The sequence below is a fragment of the Rhamphochromis longiceps genome, linkage group LG20 (genome assembly GCF_057381845.1).
Source record: "Rhamphochromis longiceps isolate RC_006_pf linkage group LG20, R_longiceps_female_GT1.1, whole genome shotgun sequence".
Classification (NCBI taxonomy): Eukaryota; Metazoa; Chordata; class Actinopteri; order Cichliformes; family Cichlidae; genus Rhamphochromis; species Rhamphochromis longiceps.
Window position 1 is genome coordinate 23,840,866 of NC_140576.1, and position 20,784 is coordinate 23,861,649.

The 20,784-nt window shown below is 40.7% G+C and overlaps 1 protein-coding gene across 3 annotated transcripts in view; it reads left to right on the forward strand.

The window, feature by feature from the left end:
* The window catches only part of scube3 (signal peptide, CUB domain, EGF-like 3), a 77,848-nt gene that overhangs the window by 40,310 nt on the left and 16,754 nt on the right, over window positions 1–20,784 (forward strand). For 2 of the 3 annotated variants that reach the window (XM_085394388.1, XM_085394390.1), the window contains 3 exons: window positions 6,451–6,600; window positions 8,030–8,146; window positions 13,903–13,950. In XM_085394388.1, coding sequence (XP_085250514.1) covers window positions 6,451–6,600; window positions 8,030–8,146; window positions 13,903–13,950 — 315 coding nt within the window. The remainder of the gene's footprint in view (window positions 1–6,450; window positions 6,601–8,029; window positions 8,147–13,902; window positions 13,951–20,784) is intronic. The other variant, XM_085394389.1, reaches the window with a different exon arrangement.

Consider the following 20,784-nt stretch of genomic DNA (forward strand, 5'->3'; position numbering starts at 1 on the left):
TTTTCCACTAACATTTGGCTATCATGGGCTTAACCAGAGGGCCAGACTAGGCTCTGCAGAGACAGATGCCTTCTGCAGTTGCCTCTTGGTTTGATTTTGGAGAGAATTGGGCTTTGTAATAACATACTGTATCTCATGCCTTTTGTATCTCCGTATCGAAGAAAACCTGCAGCCTGGATGTGCTCTGCTGTGTTGTCTGTTCTGCTGGGAGGGCGCCTGGCTCCTTTGGGACTGCACAGTGAGGTGACCTTGATAGAATGGGGGAGGAGTGAAGGGGAGAGTGGCACATCCACAGCAGGTGCTGCACAACTGTGTGTGACACAGATGAGCCGACACTCTCAAATGTGTGTGCCACATGCATACATTATGCAAATACACCTGTGTGTCAATGCATCCACATACCTTAATAGACGTACGCTTACAGGCTCGCACGCACACGCGGTTTCCTCAATATGTTTTTTCTACAGTAGAAATCGAGATTCTCAAGAGCTTTAATCATATCTAGCACATTCTTGTCTATTTTAGTCTTCTAAAGTCTATAAATGTAACTGTTTTAGGTTATGTTTCTCCTCTTATTTTTTTGTTTTTCATCATGGTAGCTCTCCACGCTTTGTTTTACTCTAGAAACACAATATATTAAGATGTACAACAAGCGCTCAAGCAGTGAGGTATATCAGTCCAGATGTCTGCTATCTTTTTCCATTTTCTGCTTGTTTATGACTTTAGTGGCTCCTCTCTGGAAAAAAGGGAGTGAAATAAGAAGCCTCAACAAGGCCTCTGAGAGCTGCAGAAAATCAGAAAACCCAAACAGTAGCACTTGGATGGACTCGCTGCTCTTAGAGTCAGTGGGGAAGAGTTACTTCCTTGACCGGCTCACTGGCCTGTTGCTCTGTCTGACCATTCTGCGTTGCGGCTCAGCCCAACCCAGTCCGACTCTTTTCCCATTCTCCTTTCCATGCGCTGACATTTTTATCCTCCTATTAAAACTTTTAAGGGCCCATTATCTAAGAGGAAGGAATGTTGCTTTAATAGTGTGGTGGCTCCATCGCTAGGCCCCTTCTTTTCAGTTTGTATCCACCCAACGCTAGCTTGTTGCTTAACATTCTCCCCAAAAGAGGGGGACCGACTCCCCTCTGATATGTATGACAGCAGCTCAGCACGGACCACGAGCCCTATTTTCACTGCCCTGGGGCACTAAGAGCAGACCATAAACCCTTGGCATGCTTTCCACTACTTCATCTCCATTGTTTCAGTCTCCCCACTACATGGTTCTCAGGTTTAAGAGGGTTTGCAGCGCTGTGGTGAAGAACTTGCGGCCTCCTTCAATCTTTTGTTTGAAGTTCATAGAAGTTGGCACTTTAGTTGGATTTGTTAAGTGTTATTTTTTTCTTCTTCTTTTTTTGGCTTAGTTTCTCATGTTGTGTTAAAACTCATATCCTGCTGTCAATAGTTTATGGTTATTTTCTTCATAGGCTGGTTTTATCTCAAAGGAGCTGCAGGCTCCTACAGAGTCCCTAGCTCCGTTGTGTAACATACAGTCCAGTAAAATTGTTTCTGGCAAGATAGAGATGTTTTAAAAAAATGGTACATAAGTCAAGTTTTGCAATTTATTAAAGAGCCAGTCTGGGTTATAAGAGGGCAACAGAAATAGCTTGTTCATTTGTAGCTCGCAAGATGTGGAGTTAACTGCACTGTCTAAGCCAGCAAGCCCCAGGCTTAGAAAATGATTTGAGTGCCAGTCAGTCTCTCCACACAGCTATCCATTTAGACTGACCTGTCCAGTGGAGTTTCTATCATCAGTAAATCCTTAGGTACCTTCACTACTCATTGTCCTGAACTGATGGTTTTCAGAAAGGTATCTTTTGGATGTGACCTGCACCTAAAGCTGTGTCCTGCAGGCACTGTGGCTGATCTCACATATTAAGCTGAAGTTCCTCTTATTGACAAACACACAAAACGAGTGAGACTTTATCCTGGAGGATCATGCGGTTTCTGTTCATTTACTTTAGTGTAAGAATACTGGCAATTAACCTCCTAAGACCTGAACTCTTCCATGGGATTCATTTTTAATTTCTCTTTGATATTTGGAACGATGGGACCTGATGAATGTAAAAACATTTTTTTTACTTTTTCTTTATCGGCTTCCTGGAATGAGTGATGAGATTAGGACTGGGATTAGAGCTGTAATGGTTCTATAAAACTGTGTTATAGTCAATATTTAGTATTTAGTATTTATTTATTTATTGTCATTGTCAGAGAACAATGAAATTGCATTTGGGGCTTCCGTACAACCCGTAAATAAAATAATGAAGAAAATAATAAATACCCCTTAAAACCCAAGTGTAAATATTTAACCCAGTGTGACTCCAGTGCAATAAGACAATCCTTAGCAACAACATGAGAACATGACAAGTAAACATGAGAACCTGACAAGTAAGTTCAGTGCTATTAAGAAGTTGGATATGGTTATTGTCCGTGAGAGGGGGGCAGAGAGTTCAGGAGCCTCACAGCCTGTGGATACAGGCTGTTGGCCAGTCTGGATGTTCTGGCCTGTATAGACCTGTACCTTCTCCCTGAGGGCAGCAGGTGGAAAAGGTGGCGCGCAGGGTGATGTTGGTCCCGCAGAATACTGTGCACCCGTCTCAGACAGCGAGTGGGGAAGATATTACTAATCTCTGGCAGACTTATTCCAATAATTCTGCCAGCTTCTTTCACCACCCGCTGGAGTGCTTGCTGATCGGCCTTGGTGCAGCTGGGGAACCACACTAGAAATCCATACGTCAGAACGCTGCTGATGGCACAGTTGTAGAAGTTCAACATCAGAGATCTGGGAATGTGTGCGCTCCGCAGTCTCCTCAGGTAGTAGAGGCGCTGTTGGGCTTTCCGTGCAACTGAGGTGATATGGTTGCCCCAGGACAGGTCCTCGGTCACAGTTACCCCCAATATATACTTTTTTTATGGCCATGGTTAGAGCCTTAATTTATATATATATTTATGTATTTTCTTAACTTTGATTGTAGCTCACTCATATGAATAAAATAAACCTCAGAAGTTTGATTGAATTCCAGTTAAACAATTTTTAAGCATGGCAGCTTTCACCAGACATGAACAACTGACTACTCCAGGTAGATTATAATACCATATATATCTTCTAAAGCTATATTTACAAATGTGCATTCAGTGATTGTTTTAGAGCTATCCCACCCCTGAATATGATCCGACATAATGCCATTATTATTATTATTATTATTATTATTATTATTATTATTATTATTATTATTATATTCTGCTAATCATAGATCAGAATAAGTTCACATGTTCAGAAAAAAAGGGGATGTCACAGGGGAAAAAAGGCTCTCTTTGTACACAAGCAACCTTGTGGCAACGGTGGCACGGTGGTTAGCACTGTTGCCGCACAGCAAGAAGGTCCTGAGTTCAATTCCACCATCAGGCCGGGGTCTTTCTGTGTGGAGTTTGCATGTTCTCCGTGTGTTTGCGTGGGTTCCCTCCTGGTACTCCGGCTTCCTCCCACCGTCCAAAGAAATGAATTAATAATTAGATGTTGGATATGCCTTCTTTTTATAGAGAGTATATTTCCTCTAAATCCCTCGCTATCCCTTCAACATCTGCTGTTGCTCCTAATGCGTTATTTCTAGTAATGAACTAAACCAGTGGTCCCCAACCCCCGGGCCTCGGACTGGTACCGGTCCGTGAGTCGTTTGGTACTGGGCCGCGAGAGTTGATGCTCAGGTGTGAAATGTATAGTTTTCAGGGTTTTTATCGGTTTTCAGCGTTATTTAGTTATTGTTTTTATCGTTTACTCGGTTTTCCTTGGTCTTTTCACGTGTGTTATGAATAAATTTTCTTTTTTTCGGTACCGGTACTAGTTTTATTTTGTTGTATTTATCCGCGACACCTTAAAGGCCGATCCATGAAAATATTGTCGGGCATAAACCGGTCCGTGGCGCAAAAAAGGTTGGGGACCGCTGAACTAAACGTTTGGTATTGAGGTCACAAATTGTTGTAATAGAAAAAACTAGGGTTATTTCATTTTCTTTAATTTCTGTGTTTTCTTTTCTTGCACAAAGGGAAGAAAATACCTATCCTGAAATATTTCCTTTTTGAAAATGCCTATCCTGTTTGAGCTTGGGTGAAAAACCATCACATCTTGAGTGTCTCCTGCTCTGTTCCAAGACTTTAGACTCTATTTCCTGTCCAGTTTTCTGCCTATAAAGTGTCCTGTGATAGTTTTTATTACTTTCTACATATAGAGTAATGTTTTATGGCTCAGCACATTGTGTTAGTGGATGATGGCATGTGTGTTTCTTTTTTTTTAAGTCGTATTATTTCTCTTCTTTGCTTTCCTGTCCAACTCCATATAAAAGCATGTTTTTCTTTCTGCTTCCCATCATTTAGTAATGATAAAAACTGGAGGCTTTTGGCAGCAAGTTAGAAGAAAGTGCACATGGTGGATGATAGGTGAGACTAGCCTGGAGAAAAGGGCCATTGTGTCAACACTTTGCCTTTTATTGGTCCTCAGAGAGTCGAAGGCCTAGGTTCTGGCCCCAACCTGACATGTTATTGATGGATGGGTCTGTAGCATTGGGGTAGAGGGGCTGCATAAAAATGAAGGGAGAGTGAAGTGAGGTTTGGGATTCATAATACAACCTTAGTAAATAATCTTTGGTCCATTTGGGAGTAGCTGGAAATTCAATCCTTTGTTAAGTTCAGAGCGGTATGTTTCTTGCTCTGGCCTCAGATAGACGCAGTCAAGAAAGGGGACCATTGAATTCCATATCCTACTTAAATATCCACATGACTCACGGGGAAATTTGCAGTGCTTTAAAGCAGCTGCTCTATTGATGCTCATTCATGTTCACTTCGCTCAGCCGTGCCCTTTTTCCTTTTGGCTCAGTGTTTGTTTAGCGCCGAGTCTTTGTGCTCCCGGGAAAGCTGTTGTTGCAGTTGGTGTCTAATAGTTCACCCTGTCTGCCAGAACATCAACAGCTCAGACAGGAAAGTCTGAGAGGATTGCATGACCTTGTGACACTTGTTGACAGACTTAAAGTGATGGACAGTATTTAACAAGGGGGTCAGAATTGTCTATCACATTCACGTTGTCAGCTCCTTGAAGCAAAGAGAGACTCGGAATGGATTCCTGACAACAGCCATGAGTGGAAATGTATAAAATAAGAGGGTACTTCTTTTTGGCAAAACATCTGGAAAACAAAAGGGCATAATCAGGGGAGGTTATTGTGGCAGACAAATGGGTAGTTAGGGACAGAATAATGTAAAAACTTGTTCTGTCAAACTGAGATTGCCTTCTCTTTATAACCCCTGAGGCAGGAACAAGGAGTTTACTATATGACAGCATATAGCTGGCAAGACAACTGAGCCTCTACATTTCCAGTGTTCAGGAAGAGTGCACAAGGTTATATGTTCTTTACTAGCTGTTGACACTTACATGCACATATGCAAATGCATCAATATATAGCAAAAAGTTGGCTAATTAAAAAAGTTAGACCTCCAAACACCCTTCAGCGTGACAGCAGATTTAATGAGACATTAATGGAGATGTCTTTTGCTCACTTCCTCCCTGTACCCCAGGAAAGGAAAGGGAAAGGAAAGGAAAGGATGGAGATCTGTTTGGTTTTTAATGAGCCTGAGAGCTGAGGTTTGTCACTGCATCTGTAGTGGAGGAAAGGTTTCACAACGAATAAGTCGAATATCAGTCGTATTCTGCAAAGATGTCAGCTTTATGCAGAGAGCACTGCACCATTTGTGTTATAATTTATGACACGAGGGATGGAAATGTATGCTGGGTGTCTGTTGTGCCCGTTCATCAACCATTTATACATCACACTGAAATGACGCATCATTGTGTGTCATGTTAAGTAAAGCTTTAAATGATGAAAGGCACTTTTTTTCAGTGTCTTTTATTTTGTGTTGTATGTGGGGTTTTGTCGTGCTCTTACTGAAGTGCTTCAACCTTGATGACTCATGAAAATGTGCACTGACACCCCTCCTTTAGCGCAATCCCTTTTGATCTCAGTCTCAACAGGGAGAATTTAACCAAGAAGGGTTTTTCATTGTGTTCTTTTCTTTATGGGGGATTACCTCAATTAAAATTACAGGTCTACGGGATCAGCTCCTGCTGGGAGTTTTATCCTTTCTGCAGGCAGCCTCCTTTTTATAGCCTGCATGTTCCAACAAGGGCCTGAGTCTTTGTAAAGGGGTAACTGGGCATATCAGTAACCACCAGTAGGCACATGAGGCACTGAAGGGTAGAATGTGTGCAAGGCATCTGAGCAAGGCTTTTCCACCCCACTTATGTCTTCTGTGTTTTCTAATTAAAAGTCAAATTCTTAGTTTAGTCAGTGATCTCTGGCTTTAGAAAAATTGTCTGTTGGGCAGTTGTGATTAAAATTCTGTCTAAAACTTCCTTCGTAGTGCAACCAGATGGCACAAAAAACGAGGGACCCACCTGTATGGACAAGAATCATGGGTGTGCACACATCTGCAGGGAAACGCAGAAGGGTGGCATCTCCTGCGAGTGTCGACCGGGATTCCAGCTCACACGTAACATGAAGGACTGCAAGCGTAAGTCGTCTCAACCTGAAGCATTTTTAGTTACTCCCTCTATTAAAGACACACACACACACACACACACACACACACACACACACACACACACACACAGGGAAACACGTCAGAAGGATGGTTTATAGGTTCCTCATGAAAAGGTGATTGGGTTGGAAACTAGCCGATTATGGATAATTGCACTCATTCCACAAATGCCTTCCATCACATTTGAAGTTGGCAACTGACATTTATGTTGCATTACCAAGCCGTGACTAATCTTCGGAATAGTCCTTGTAAAGAAAAACATGTTTATCAGATGAGTAGCAATCATTTACACAACCGGGGCAAGCATGTGGAGGTTACTCGAAGGGGACTGCTCTGACGGACAGTGCACACTTCCTGTTGCTGTGCAACCGAGATCATCCTGTCAGAGCTGGGGCCAGGGCTGATGGGGGATTTGTCTGTGTTTGGATAAGGATTGGAGAAGTGTTATTCTATAGTTTTTCTGTGACAGCCCAGGAAAAGGGCAAAAGGCGCAGGGATGGTAGGGTGCAGACAGGATGGCGGTAGAAGCCTAGGCTCGCTCGTGCTCTTTTTCACTCTGTCATCACAGGTGTGTTAAAAGTGCCAAACTTAACGCTCCCCTCGCCTGAACGCAGAAACTTGGACCGGAAATTTTACTTAGTACTTATGAAATGTCATTACGTGTATAGTGTTTTAATGACTTTAAAGCTTTTGCATATTTTGTAGAATGAATGAAAAGGATTAAAGCTCAGCTGCTTGCTCGTTGAGTGTTGGTGAGTTTAAAAACGTGACCTCTCCAACTCCAACCTTCAGTGTAGTCAGGAGGATAAAAAGATTAAGTGGGAGATATAAATTAATTAACCAAGAGGAGTTTATTTAATTAACATGGATTCAGAACCTGAGGTGGGGAATATGGAAATCCATACACGCTCTACCTAGTATTATGCTGCACAGATTTTGACCTTAATCTAAGTCCAGGTGTAAATAGCACTGAATAAACAAAGACGATGCTGTTGGATGTCTAGAGGTTGCATTAGTTTTCAGAGCTCTTATTGCGCTGTTAGCGTCTTATTGTACAATTTCTGAGGTTAAACGATAATCATGGTAGCTCCAAGCGCCATTCTTGCCTCTGTAATCATTTCAGTTTTCAGCTCACCTCGAGAAACTCCATCGGAAACATTACTCTGTGCACATTTTAAAGAGGGCTAAACTGAGCCTGCAGTGTTTACGTCACAGAGCATATGGCCCAGAGAAAGAGTGTGTGTTAGATTGTCCCATCTAAATGTGCATATTTTGTTTTCGTGTCATGCCATCTCTCCCCCTCTGTTTCCTCTCTTCTCTCCACACTGACTTTCAAATGAATAACTTAGACTGTGCGTAATCCTCAAAGTACCATTTGTGTTAACTACGTGTCCTTTCCCAGTGACGTGCAACTACGGTAATGGGGGTTGCCAGCACATCTGTGAGGAGACTGACCAGGGCCCCAAGTGTTCTTGCCACATGAAGTTTGTCCTGCACAGCGATGGAAAGACTTGTGTAGGTGAGTCATCTCACCCCAATGCAGCTACCAAGGGGAAGAAATAATAGTTTTTGAATGAGAAAATGTGAAATTACAAATGATTAGCTTGGCACCCAATTTCCCACAGCAAATTTAATTAACGTTTGAAATGAGTTTTATGTGATAAAATGCAAGTTGAGAAACAGGCCTCGTTAAAATAACTGTATCCCTGAGCCTTTCTCTTGATCTGTGACATGCAAGGACAAAAGGCTACCACCCACTGTGCTTTTCCCTCTCCTACTGCTGCTCCAGTAACCTCTCAGCCCCTGCATCTGCCTTGGCTTCTCCTCTTCCTTTTTACTGGACACTGTGCCTTTTCCTCTGTTTTTCTCAGCCATGTCAGACACACACCTTCTATTAGCCCTTGGGTCATTTCCTCCACTGCTTCCCATTGGGGATTAACTCAAACGCCTGACCTAACCTTCCACTGGCATTTATCAGTGTTTGCCTCAGTTGACTTATGTTGAGTAAAAATCATTCAGCTACTCAGGCATATTGAGCTGTTGTGAAGGGCAGTTTTAAATCAGATGGGAGCTGTGAGTTGCAGAAGAGTCGAAGCGCAGGTCTATGTAAACATGTATCTAGCCTAGCCATGCAGAAATGCACAGATTTTTCATCAGCAACCATGGAACATTAAAAACTTGTTCAGGTGTAAATCTGAGACTGACTGCTGCTGCAGAGAGACCTTTTATTTTATCCACCTATTTAACCAGAGTGTCATTAATAGTTTCTGTTTACACTACAAACCCATTTAGGACAAATTTTTGTAATTGGAGCCTAAGTAATTTGGATGAGGCGTATTCCTATGAAGAAAAGCATGTTTAGGTTCGCCTGCAGAGCAGACTGGTGAGGCGATTGCTCGGTTTCGGTGGCTGCTAAGTCTGAGAGCCTGGTTTGGGTAGTGGCTGATCATTTCAGTGTTTCTGGATCTCCTTTAATACCGCAGCCCTGATGAGAGCCAGACCTGTGTCAAGGTCTGGTCAGCCAACCTGTCATTATTGCTGTACTGTCCTAGGCCAAGAGGATGCCACAAAGTCGTCCGCAACAAAATTATACGTCTTTACCAGTCTTATTCAAGGCAGAAAGAAATTTACATTTGGTTTGCCAGATTAGGAAGCAGTCAGCCAGTTAAAATCTCTGATTTCCCCCCACAGACTCTGGAGTTACAGTGGTGGAGAGAGGGCACAGGGGCGCTTCTTTTGACAAACTCCATAATAGAGAATAAAACCTCAATAAAACAAACACTCTGCATCGTGAACCACAGGCGAGAGAGTGATTGACAAGAAGGTTGGAAGCTATTCAATAAGGCACTGCTGCTATGCACTATAAGTAACTCTGTGGGGGTTTCTAAGACAATGAAAGATTCATAAATAAATTGAATAATACAATAACTTTATCCCTCCAGTGAAAACAAAACGCAATAAATACAGCTCTGCTTTTAAACAGAATTTTCAAAAAAAAAATTTTTTTCAGTGTATAAAAGCAAAAAATCTGCCTTTGAGCCAGTGGATCAATTTAAATTCTAAATTAATATTACAATATTGTATTGTTTTTAACATCATTGTTCTTAAAGTCAGAAAAAAGGGCGCACTGGGTTTATTGTGTTTTTCCATGTCTGCATGACATGCAGCGATAATACCCTTTCAGCCAACGCATTCAGCAATAGTAAATGATTTATAGACAGTAGAGGGTATCCATAGAAACAGCACAACGTGAAAATACACGCCTGTTTAGCCTCACTATTGATTGATTTAGTCTCCTCATACTTCATCCAAAAGCAACAGCAAAGTAAATTATTGCAAAGCAGCTTTTGCCTTGTCAGTGGCTTTGTTGTTAGGCAGGTGGGCTCTTTCAGTATGCTTTACCTTCACTCTTTAGTCTATTTTCCCGGGTGTTTCATACGAGTTCTGCACATTTTCATTCATTTTTGTGATGAATCTCCCTCCCTGTGCTTAGTGATGCATTTTGTAATAATGCACCATATGCCTTTCTATTTGGAAGTGTTTGTTCTTTATCCCTCTGTTCTCACCTCTGATGATGCTCTAGCTGAAAATGTTTGTATCAGGAAGGCTGACGGGTGGCACACATCCCCTCTCACTCACACATACACTAACACACGCTCCTTAAAGTCAGATTTTTCACAACAGTTCTAGAAAACCCGTTTTCTTCACGGTCTTTGTATCAAGTGAAGTCCAGGTATCGGAAAGGAGCGGCCATCATGTGGAAGCATTCATGATGTTAGCACAGCAAATCATAAACATCCACAAATCGCAGTCAGATGCAGACATGCTCAGGAGTTCAATCATCTGAAGAGTTGTCCACACTACGTAAGACACACGCACGCACACAAAGAGAGTTGAGAGATGCATTTTATAATACAAAGTGAAAGCTATACAAACAACCACACAAACATACAGTACATATCCTGCATGCATGCATCACATGCATGTAAACACATGCAGTATTCAGGCACATGCCCATAACATAAACACATTGCTCTCATTTCGGGTGGTCTGCGGTGTATTCAGACGTGTCTCGCTGTGCCCTGTCCTCTGTGCGCTGAGAATTACTGTTTCTGGATGCTGCATGTTGGGATTGGGACACATTGGTGGAACCATGGCTCTAGGTGTGAAGTCTGCATGCTTTACAGTGTTACAGTTTGACTTGTGCATCTAACATCTTCTTCTTCATCTGGCACCTTAAAAGGGCTGTGGACTCTAGAGTGACCAATTCAGAGAATACCTGCTTTAATTACAGGGGTGTGCGTGAGTGATTTAAAATAATTCATGCAGGGATAAGAGTCAAAAATCTTCCTGCAATTTTAGTCTCAGACAGCCATTTTCTATTCGGCAATGTGCACCCAGTCCTCCACCCTAGCTATATCATGGGTGAGTGTGCATGGACTGCATACTAAAATGTGTGCCTGTAGTTGAGTGTGAAGTTGAAGCTAAATATACACTCAGACGACTGTAGAAATGGCATTCGCTGAGCAAGTTTTGCTGGAGCAGTTTGTTGAAGTAAAAGCCAGTCAATTAAAAGTCATAATTTGACATAAATTACAGAGGAGATGAAAACAAAAGGACAGTAATGCTTTCTGAAATTATTTTTATTGGCACCACATAAATTAAATGGCTAGGCCACTGACAGTGTTTAGAGACTTGACTTAACAGCCTAACAACATTAATTCTGAAATGATCTGACCATAAAAGACCCTATAAAGTGCAGAAATGAATCTGGCTGTCCCTGACTTTCAGCTTGCGGCACTAACCACCACTCGCTGTCTGTCTGTCAAGGCTCACAGTGCTCATACTAACTAGCAAAAGCCTCATCTCACACACAAACGATCCTGCTGCCTTTTCTTTGCGCTATGTGGAATATGTATTTGCATGAGTGCATGTTGCAAGGTAACACTTTTGCCTTGAAATGTCACCCTTTAATTTAGAGCAAGAACTTTCATTATCAGTTTGTTGACAGGATTTGGAAATGATTAATCTGTTTGTTCATTTGTTACCAGCGAGCGCCTGTTTTCTTTTGCAACAGCATAATGTCATTCTCTAATGTCATTATCACCTTCCAGCATAAATGAACATTAATGATTTGTTTAATGCAAGAGAGGCAGTCCCTTATCATCCATGCAATCCACCTTATTCCCTACTCCATGATGCTTTTCATTAATTCTCGTTATTCATTTCACTGAACTGGTTTCTGTATGAGTTGGTGAGTGTTCTGAAGCCTTCTGGAAATATATAACGTGTGAGCACAACCTGTCACTCGGTAAATGGGATAATGTGAACATACCTCAGCCTCCTACTACCCAGCGATAGTTGGATGACCTGAAAAAGTGGCCTTGTAGCATTTTTCTGACATGCTGCGGAGATCAGAAACAAGTTGTGCCGTTTGTGGCTGTGCCAACTATCAGGCTAAGCTCAATGTGTGCTGAGGCAACAGTGTGTCAAACCTGAAAAATGAAAAGCATTTATTCAGTAATGGTTTTCATGACCTACGTTTAAAAAAATAAAAATAAAAAAAATAAAAAAATAAATACCAAAACATCCAGCTCTCAGTTGACTTTTCCACTGTGTCTGCTTTCAAATACACAAGATTGTGTTCCATGCCATTAATAAAATATGCCCATCTTTATCAAGGTAAAAACAATCCCCTCCATTAACTGTGCAGCAGGAGAATGGTGGTAAAGGCCATGTCTTCAGGGTGTTCCCCTCCCCCATCCCTCTGTAAAAGAAGAAATAAAGAAAGAAACAAACACATTTCCCATTAAAGGTGTTAGGCTGTCTTCACACAGTATTTATTTTCCAGTAAGAATGGATTGGGAAACAGAGTTACCATGATGCTGGGAATAAGGTGCAGAGCATCAAATTAGTTCTCATTTTGCATAGCCAGCTCACTGCTGCTGGCAACTCATCAAATAATGATGATTTTTCAGGACCCATTTTGGTCACATTTTAAAGGGCATAAATTGAAGCCAGTGACAAAGTGCCATAAGTCTACTGTTTCTAATCACCAGCAGGGGGCGACTCATTTGATTGCAGAAATGTCCAAATAAATAAACATCATCCTTGTCAAAATTCATTTATGACCTGAGTAGAGTTTTTCCTGATGAGTTTATGGTGATGGAGACTGAAATGCCCAAGCGGAGTCTTCCAAAGCAGAACGGATACTTCAGTCTGGATACATCCATCATTTATGTACAGTCTATGGGCCATTTTGTTTTTTTTAAATAAATTTGTTATAATTTGATTTGATTTATTTTCCCCCTGTAGCTTCTTGGCAATGATAGGGCAATAAACTTGGCTTATGGGTTAGGGTTAACTAACCAAGGTTAGGAAAAGATGATGGTTGGTGATTAAAGGTTAAAATACAGTGTTTTGCAAAATTGCCAAAAGTTCAAAGGCAAACTTTTCCTGTCTGCAAAAAGCATCTCTGCTTCTTGGTTACATCAGTTTTTCATTCTGCGACAGTAACAATGCCAACAGAGCACATTTGCCTACAGTTTAATGGCGTCTACTTCAGACCAGTTTCAGACAAGACAGTGTTTTTGTCTGGCCACTCATCAGATTTTGCAATTATAGTCATAAAATATATATTTTTTTGTGTGACTGAGAGACACAACAGACTAGGTACTGTTCCGTGATCAGTCATGCTTGCAGTTTTTCCACAACATTTGTGATGTCATTAGGGAGCAGGGCATATGCTTGCTATTTTGGGGGAAGGAATGTAAAAAAATAAAAAGTGACGTTAATGACACTGGCTTGTCTATGGTGTTACACCATTTGGCAGTTCCACTTTGCTACACCACCAACCTAATTCCTCTTTTGCTTCATTATATTTAGTTTTTCAATGACTGGTGTAGATTTGTGCTCATATTACAGAAATAACTCAACAGTCATAGAGATTTAAGACACATTTTTCAGGATAAAATGATCTTCTGTACAGTTTGGGCCATAATACAGTTGATACGATGTAGCCTAAACCAGACATAAGAAGGTGAGGAACCTATCGAAATCTTTCAGATTACCCTCTGTATTAAAAAATGACAGAATGACACTCGGTGCATTAAAATGTGACATTAATGGGTCTTAACAAAGTGTCAGTATGTGACGAGTCAGGAGTGAGAACTGCTTGGTGTAAGACACAAATCCTTTGTGGTTTAAATGTACATAGAACTAAAGTGGTGTTTTAACTGTGTGTGTGTGTGCATGCGTGTGTGTACGTGCATGCAGGGGAGAGGAGTGTCCAGTCCCAGGCAGCCCCACAGCTGTTCCCTAATGGTAAATATGTGCTCCTCTGACTCCTCTCTCTCTGGGGGTATGTAGGTGTGGTGAATAGTGGAGGCTAACCTAGAAGACACTGATCAGGCCCTTCCCCTTACCACATCGTCCCTTTGACCCTTGACCTAATCACCTTCCTCTCCTTTCTGTGAATGCCCTCTCAATAACACCCACTGCCTGTGTCAAACCACTCCTTTTCAAAACACAGCTGCAAACAGGGAGCCACTGACCAGCAGTACGAGCAAGATACAAAATTATAGAGATACAGAAAGGTGGTTAATATTTGCCACCTTCGTAGCTTTTGCTCTGCTATATTTATCTGATGCTTCCAACAACTGATATGCTTATAAATTATGAGGCGCTACAATCGGGAAATTTCCCCTCGGTAATTCTCAAATGGTTTCATTAAGAAGTTAATAACCGGCAGATTTTCTATTTCCTTTTTATGCCAAAATGAAAACCCATATAATGCTGCTTTTGGGTGAAGCAAAACATTCTCCATGAAGCAGCATTCTCGATGAAATGTTAACCATCTAATTATATCTAACCTAATTATATAGTATATGATGATAAATCACACATGGGGACAATTTTTTTTCCATATAATCAGTAACTTAAAGTCTAGAGTACAGAGTTTGGGGAATTCTAACAAGCCTGAAAGGCAATATTTGGTATGATCACATTTATTCTCTGAAGCAAGCCATCTTTAATTTCTTTAAGTAGTCTTTAAGGATAATTTTCCAGGCTTCGTTAAAGATGTTCAAAGCGTTTCTATGGATGTTGGCTGCCTTTTGCTCAGTTTTCTGTGAAGATGATCCCATAATGTTGAGGTCCGGCCTCTAGAGAGGCCAATCCATAATTGATTGTATTCACCTGTGGGTTTCCCCCCCCCCCCCCTCTCCCAGTATCCTTTTACTGCACTGGCAGTGTGTTTGGGATCAATGACAGGCTGAAAAATTAAGACAGATGACAATGTTGCAAGGTAACACAGCTGCAACCACCCTGTTTTAAAGATGGCTGCAACGCGCTGTTGTATCTCTTTCTGGGGGGGTGGCAAAAATACTATTTGTGTACCTATTTGTACACAAATACTATTTGTGTACCATTTGTGTACCAGGGATAGCTCAGTAGGTAAAGTGGTCGCCCCATGATCGGAAGGTCGGCGGTTCGAATCCACTTAACGGCTACCCTGAGGTACCCCTGAGCAAGGTACCGTCCCTACACACTGCTCCCCGGGCGCCTGCTTAGTGGGCTGCCCACTGCTTCACTGAGTGAATGGGTCAAATGCAGAGAAAAACAAGTAATTTCCCCATGGGGATCAATAAAGTATCCATTATTATTATTATTATTATTATTATTATTATTATTATTAATTGGACATACAGTCAGCCTTTCTCCCTTTTTGCCTTCCTTACGAATGGCTTCTTGACAGTTAGCCTTCCACTGAAACCATTTTTGATGAGACGTCAGTGAACAGTAGAAGGATCAGCTGAAGTGCCAACTGCATCTTGGGTATAGGTGTTTGATAATCCCCCCGTTGGTGCAAAAATACTATTTTACACCTGTCAAACTAAGTTATCTGTGGCATTTTAAAAAAAAATAGCAAATTGTATGTTTTTGTGACAGGCTGCTAGGAATAATAAGCAATAGCAGCCTAATAATAAATGAAAATACAATGTAAAATTGTGTCTTCGCTAATTTTTCTGTGATGTGTAGACACAACACTGGTTTATTCCTTTGATCGCTTGCCTTTTTATTCTTGAATAATTCATAGGTCGGTGTTTAAGTGGCCTAACAAACAGCCAAAAATAAAAATAAAAATTCCTCTGAAAATGGTTAGGTACAAGAACTGGAGTGAGTATGAGTTCAAAAGCAGTCAATCTCCAAAGGCAAACTTTGAAAGGCCTTCAGAAAGAGTGAACTATTTATTCGTTCACAGTACTGTACCAGCACAAATGCAAGTAGTCTTTTTTTAAAACTCCAAAACATCAAGAGCACAGACCAAAGACTTTGTCTTTATTTGTATTTTAATGTGAGTGAAATTAAGCTTGCAATTTTTCCAAACACTCAGCTTTGGTGTTCCCGAACTCCATCACCACGGCCTATTAGGGAGCCAATAACGTGTCCGTGATTCAGCACTGCTTCATACAAAAGATAAAACACAGAACACTCCCCAACTTGATTTTTCATACACATGTAAACTTGTGTCTAAAATTGCTGAAAATGATCAATTGCAGTGTTTCTTTTTCTACGTTGTGGCCAAAAGTAATTTGTTCCACTACATTTGCTGTAAAATGAACAATGGAACACGTGTCGAGGGGAAAGCAGGCAATCGGTATTGTACCTTGATAATATCACTAATGCAATTCATCCCAATTTTCGGGACGAGCTGTGTTTTAATACAAATGCAGGCAAGGATGCCAGGAAAAATAAACTCATAAATCTGTGAAGACATATCAAACCTTGATACATCAAAGAGATTTACAATTTAATTACACCATGTAAGAAACTGAGGGAGAAGGCTTGTTCTCAGAGGAGTAGGAGCCCGTTCAAGGTAAGAAGCAAACCGGGAGTGTTTTAAGTTACTAGTTGTTGCTGTTGTATGTACACGAACACAGAGTTCCTCACACTCTCCAGTATAACAGTCTGACCTATATTAAGATATTTGTGTCCCAGTTTCAGGGTTCTTTCTTTTCTTGAAATGGAGACATACGCAGCCAGAAACATATTTTTGCATGCTGCTTAAAAGGTTTGTCTCCTAATTTTCTCTGTTACTGTACCACTTTGTGGTTGCAAATCCAGAACTTTCTCGAGACGCCAGAACTTTTACAGCCTTAGTTTTATTTTCTTATTGTGGGCTTTATTTTACTGAGAGAGCGCTCCCCTAATGTGAGAAACCCTGTACCATGTGAGTAACTTTCCTCTGGCTGCATGGTTTTCTGCTTGTTCGTCCACCTGACAATCAGCGATCAACACCAAAGCGGGCTTCGCCTTGTGCGTTTTGCTAAATTCTATCCCCTCATCCTTTGATGTCTTTTGTTTGCAGTCGTCATAAATGTCTGATGACAAGCTGATGTAACTGAAGACGTGCTACAGCTAAAATCATGTGGCTTCTGTTAAAAGCTTGTGTACACTGGCTGAAGCTCTCTGTATGAGATATAATACAGAGGCCCAGCATCAGAGCAAACACCCTGCAGATTATAATGAAGGATATTTAGAAAAGTCAGCCCACTGTTACTGTAATTGCCTCTCCCAGCCCAGCGCACTGTAGATGTGGCTGGTGTGCATCCAAATCACACAAACCGACAAACATACCAGAGTGCGCGTCTCTCCCCTCTCTTCACAAAAACCATAATGTCAAAAATATTTCTTTGCTCTCTTAACACATGATCATTACAGTTTGGTGAAATGGCCGCCTGACTAAGCGTTTTGGAGGCATGTCCTGACAGCGTCTTGTCGTCTCGTCTGCCAACCGTCTCTGCTCGCACTTTGCAATTATGCGAACCCACAGTGTTACACGCGCAAGTCTGGGTTGTGACTGGGGTATCGTATCGTGAGCCATCATTCTCCTGCAGAGGATCAGAGGCAGCATCGCTCTGATTTACTGACTACAAAGAGAAGACATAGTAATGGAAACGCATTCAAAAAGAAATTCCACCTCAGTCTTATTTAAGAAAAATAAATTGTTATAAAGATTTATAAGAATTCTTTCATTTCGTTCTTAGGTTCAGGTTCACGTTGCCTCATTTGTAGTCCTAAGTAGATCTGGCCTGCAGTAAGTGAGTCATCCATCCTCGAATGAATAAATATATATATATATATATATATATATATATATATATATATATATATATAATAAAAACTAAGATGATGGGCAACAGATAAGCGTAACTCAACATAAAGAGAGAGAGATGAAGAAATGATAATGGAGAATTTACACAGCATCAGGTAGATGGCAAAACCATTTTTTTTTTCTTCTTCTTCTCTGAATGATGGCTAATTAGAAACTGAAACTCTATATAAAGGGTGCAAGTCATCAAGTAAAATCAAACCAGCCAGCTGCTGTAATCTATCCATACCAGGGTTGCTGGGTTCAGCTGTGGCTCACCAATAAGCCTGTTAGACCATTTAACAGTTTTACTGAGTGAGTTTCTGTTCTTTAAAGATAAATATCCAAACCACGAGACCAAGAAAAGATGGTTTGGTCTCAGTGAAAGCATGATAACATGAAATGGTTGTTGTTTTGTCAAAAGTTTATCGAAGTTTCTTCAAACATGACGGATGCTGGTGCCCGTTTTAACACATAACTCCACAGTTTGCTTCAAAGTTCAGTCTTTATAAGACTGAATGCATTCTCCAGTCTGTTTCTAAATGGACCTGATCTCTTTTGTACGTACATTTTCTTAAATCAGTGATCATTTCTTTTGATTTAAATACGTCTAATTGAAGGTAGGATTTGTCTGACCCTTTAACAAACTCATCATGGCTGCTCTCATTATCCTGGGGCGGACTAAAGATAACAGAGCCATCTGCATACTTTAAAATGGTTCTGTTTTCAGACAAGATAAATGATAAAGGTGAAAGCGCACATCCCAGCGGGGAGCCAGTCGAGGAGCAGACCTGATTGGCTACGCTCGGCTCTGCTCTTCCAGGATAAACTATTGAGACAAGTGGAATAGTCAAGAAGTCAAAAATCCAACCCATGAGACTGAAAACTGTTTTATAAGCCTTTTGATTAAAATATGAGGCTGAATCTTGTCGACAGAAGTACCTTTCCCTCTAAATGTTTTAGCAGTTAAGTTCAACAGGTTTACCGTGGCATCTTCTATTCCTCTATATGGCTTCTAAGCGAACAGGGGATCCAGGCACATGCTTGGTCTTCTTTAAAATCTCTGACTTGCCAGAGAGTGATTGGCAAAGCAATCTTCAAGTCCTTCTAAATGATGGAGAGAATTTGGATGAAAAAGCCTAATCGGTTTTTTTATTACCGCTCACGTGAAAGTAAACAATTACACCACAATGTTGGAGACGATGCAGGCAAAGGGATTTTTATTTTTTATTTTTTGGTCATGCATAAAACTACAGCTGTTCTGGGATAACATTCTTCTCATTTTTGAGCATGTATTTGTATATTCTTAATAATCCCAGAGTAATGTTTTTGTTTCTGACCGATACTTGCTATGATCGAAGGAAGGGTATACCTCTCCTCAAAGTTTTGACTGTTGCATGTAAAAGGGCCGTAACAGGAAACTGGCAAAAATGTGATGCTCCGAGGACAGATCAGTGGCTGGAAACAGTAGAAGAAATGCATTCCACTGGAAAAACTGACTAAAGAAGGAAACCCATAGGACGATGTAATAATGGACAAAATGGTATGTCAATAAGTCAAAATCTGCCAAAGGGCTAATTTTTTATAAAAGTCTAACCCTATTAGACCTCAGTACTACTGTATAAACATTTATTTACCTTGGCAGATGGCTTCTTTTTCCTGGTCTCACCAAGTGCTTGCTGAATGGTTAATGTGTAAAATATTGAAAGATTTCTTGTAAAGTGATCTGAGATGACTAATGTTAGGATTTGGTGCTCTATAAATTGAATTAAATTAAATCTTAAATGTGATTCAGTAATGTCATTTACATAGGAAAAGCAAATACTAATCAAAGTTTGGTATTTTTAGCAGACGTTATTATGTTGCAGAATGTACTGAAGTGAGCAGTGGTGAGTTTTATTGGTTACATTTTCATCTTTTACACGACTCCGCTCCAAAAACTATGACAAAAACACATGTAGGGTTTTGTATTGGGTAGAGGGCTTACTTGACAAGGATTATAGCAAAATTATTTGTCATCCAAGAAACCCTGTAGCAGACTTCATGTCAGCATACAGTACAGCAACAGGCAGATGTTGAAGCCAGCAAGCAGGCTGAAGAATAGACTATATATAGTCAGGTTTATATAATGAGTCACAAGTATAGCTAAATGTCAACCATCCTTTATAATGGTGTTTAGCATTTAGACCTAGTCATTTCAATGTCAAAATTCTTTTTTTTTTTTTAAACCTTGTTTTTATGGCTTCATCTGAACTGACATTTATTCCAAGCTTGTCCTAGTATATTGATACAGCGTGTCTAGCCTTGAGCGATGGCATTCACTTGTGTGTTGTGTGTTTTTTCCAAGAAACGGCTGTAAAACACTAAATTACATCACTTTTAGCACCTGTTTTGCTTTGATGCATCATTCTAGTCTCTAACTGAGATTTTAATTTGAGAGAAGTTTGATTATGGCTGTTGCAGTTTATATTGAGGGAGTTTTTTAATTTTAGAACTGACAAGGGTAAGTGTTTCCCAAAGGGTTGCTTGTTCTTCATTTAACAAAATAAGAAATAACAGCTACATTCCCTTTTTAGTGGCGTGTGTTAGCTGCCATCGTCTTACCAGCGTGAAGTCCTAGACTATTCCAGCTGTGCTGGGCTGCCAGCCAACATCCCACTGCCCATTAAAAAGAAGTGATGAGATGTGTACATGACTGGTTTCTTTACAGAAAGTTAAAGTGATAGCTGTTGTTTTATTATTTTTTTGTTGTTGTTCTGAAGTGTGTGAGCCCATCTATAAGGATGCCAAAAGTAGTAGGCATCCACTGATCTTGGATGTTAGAGCGACTCTGTCTTGTACGGTTACTTAAAATTAAAGTCTGTGTGAAATTTGTCACTGTCTAGAGAAAAGACCTCAGCTATCCTGTCCTTACTGACTACCTGCCTTTTTCAAATCAGCCTAGCCAACATAGGGACCGGGGAGCTGAAATTGCTTTTTTATCCCCAAAATGCCTGGAAGGTTTT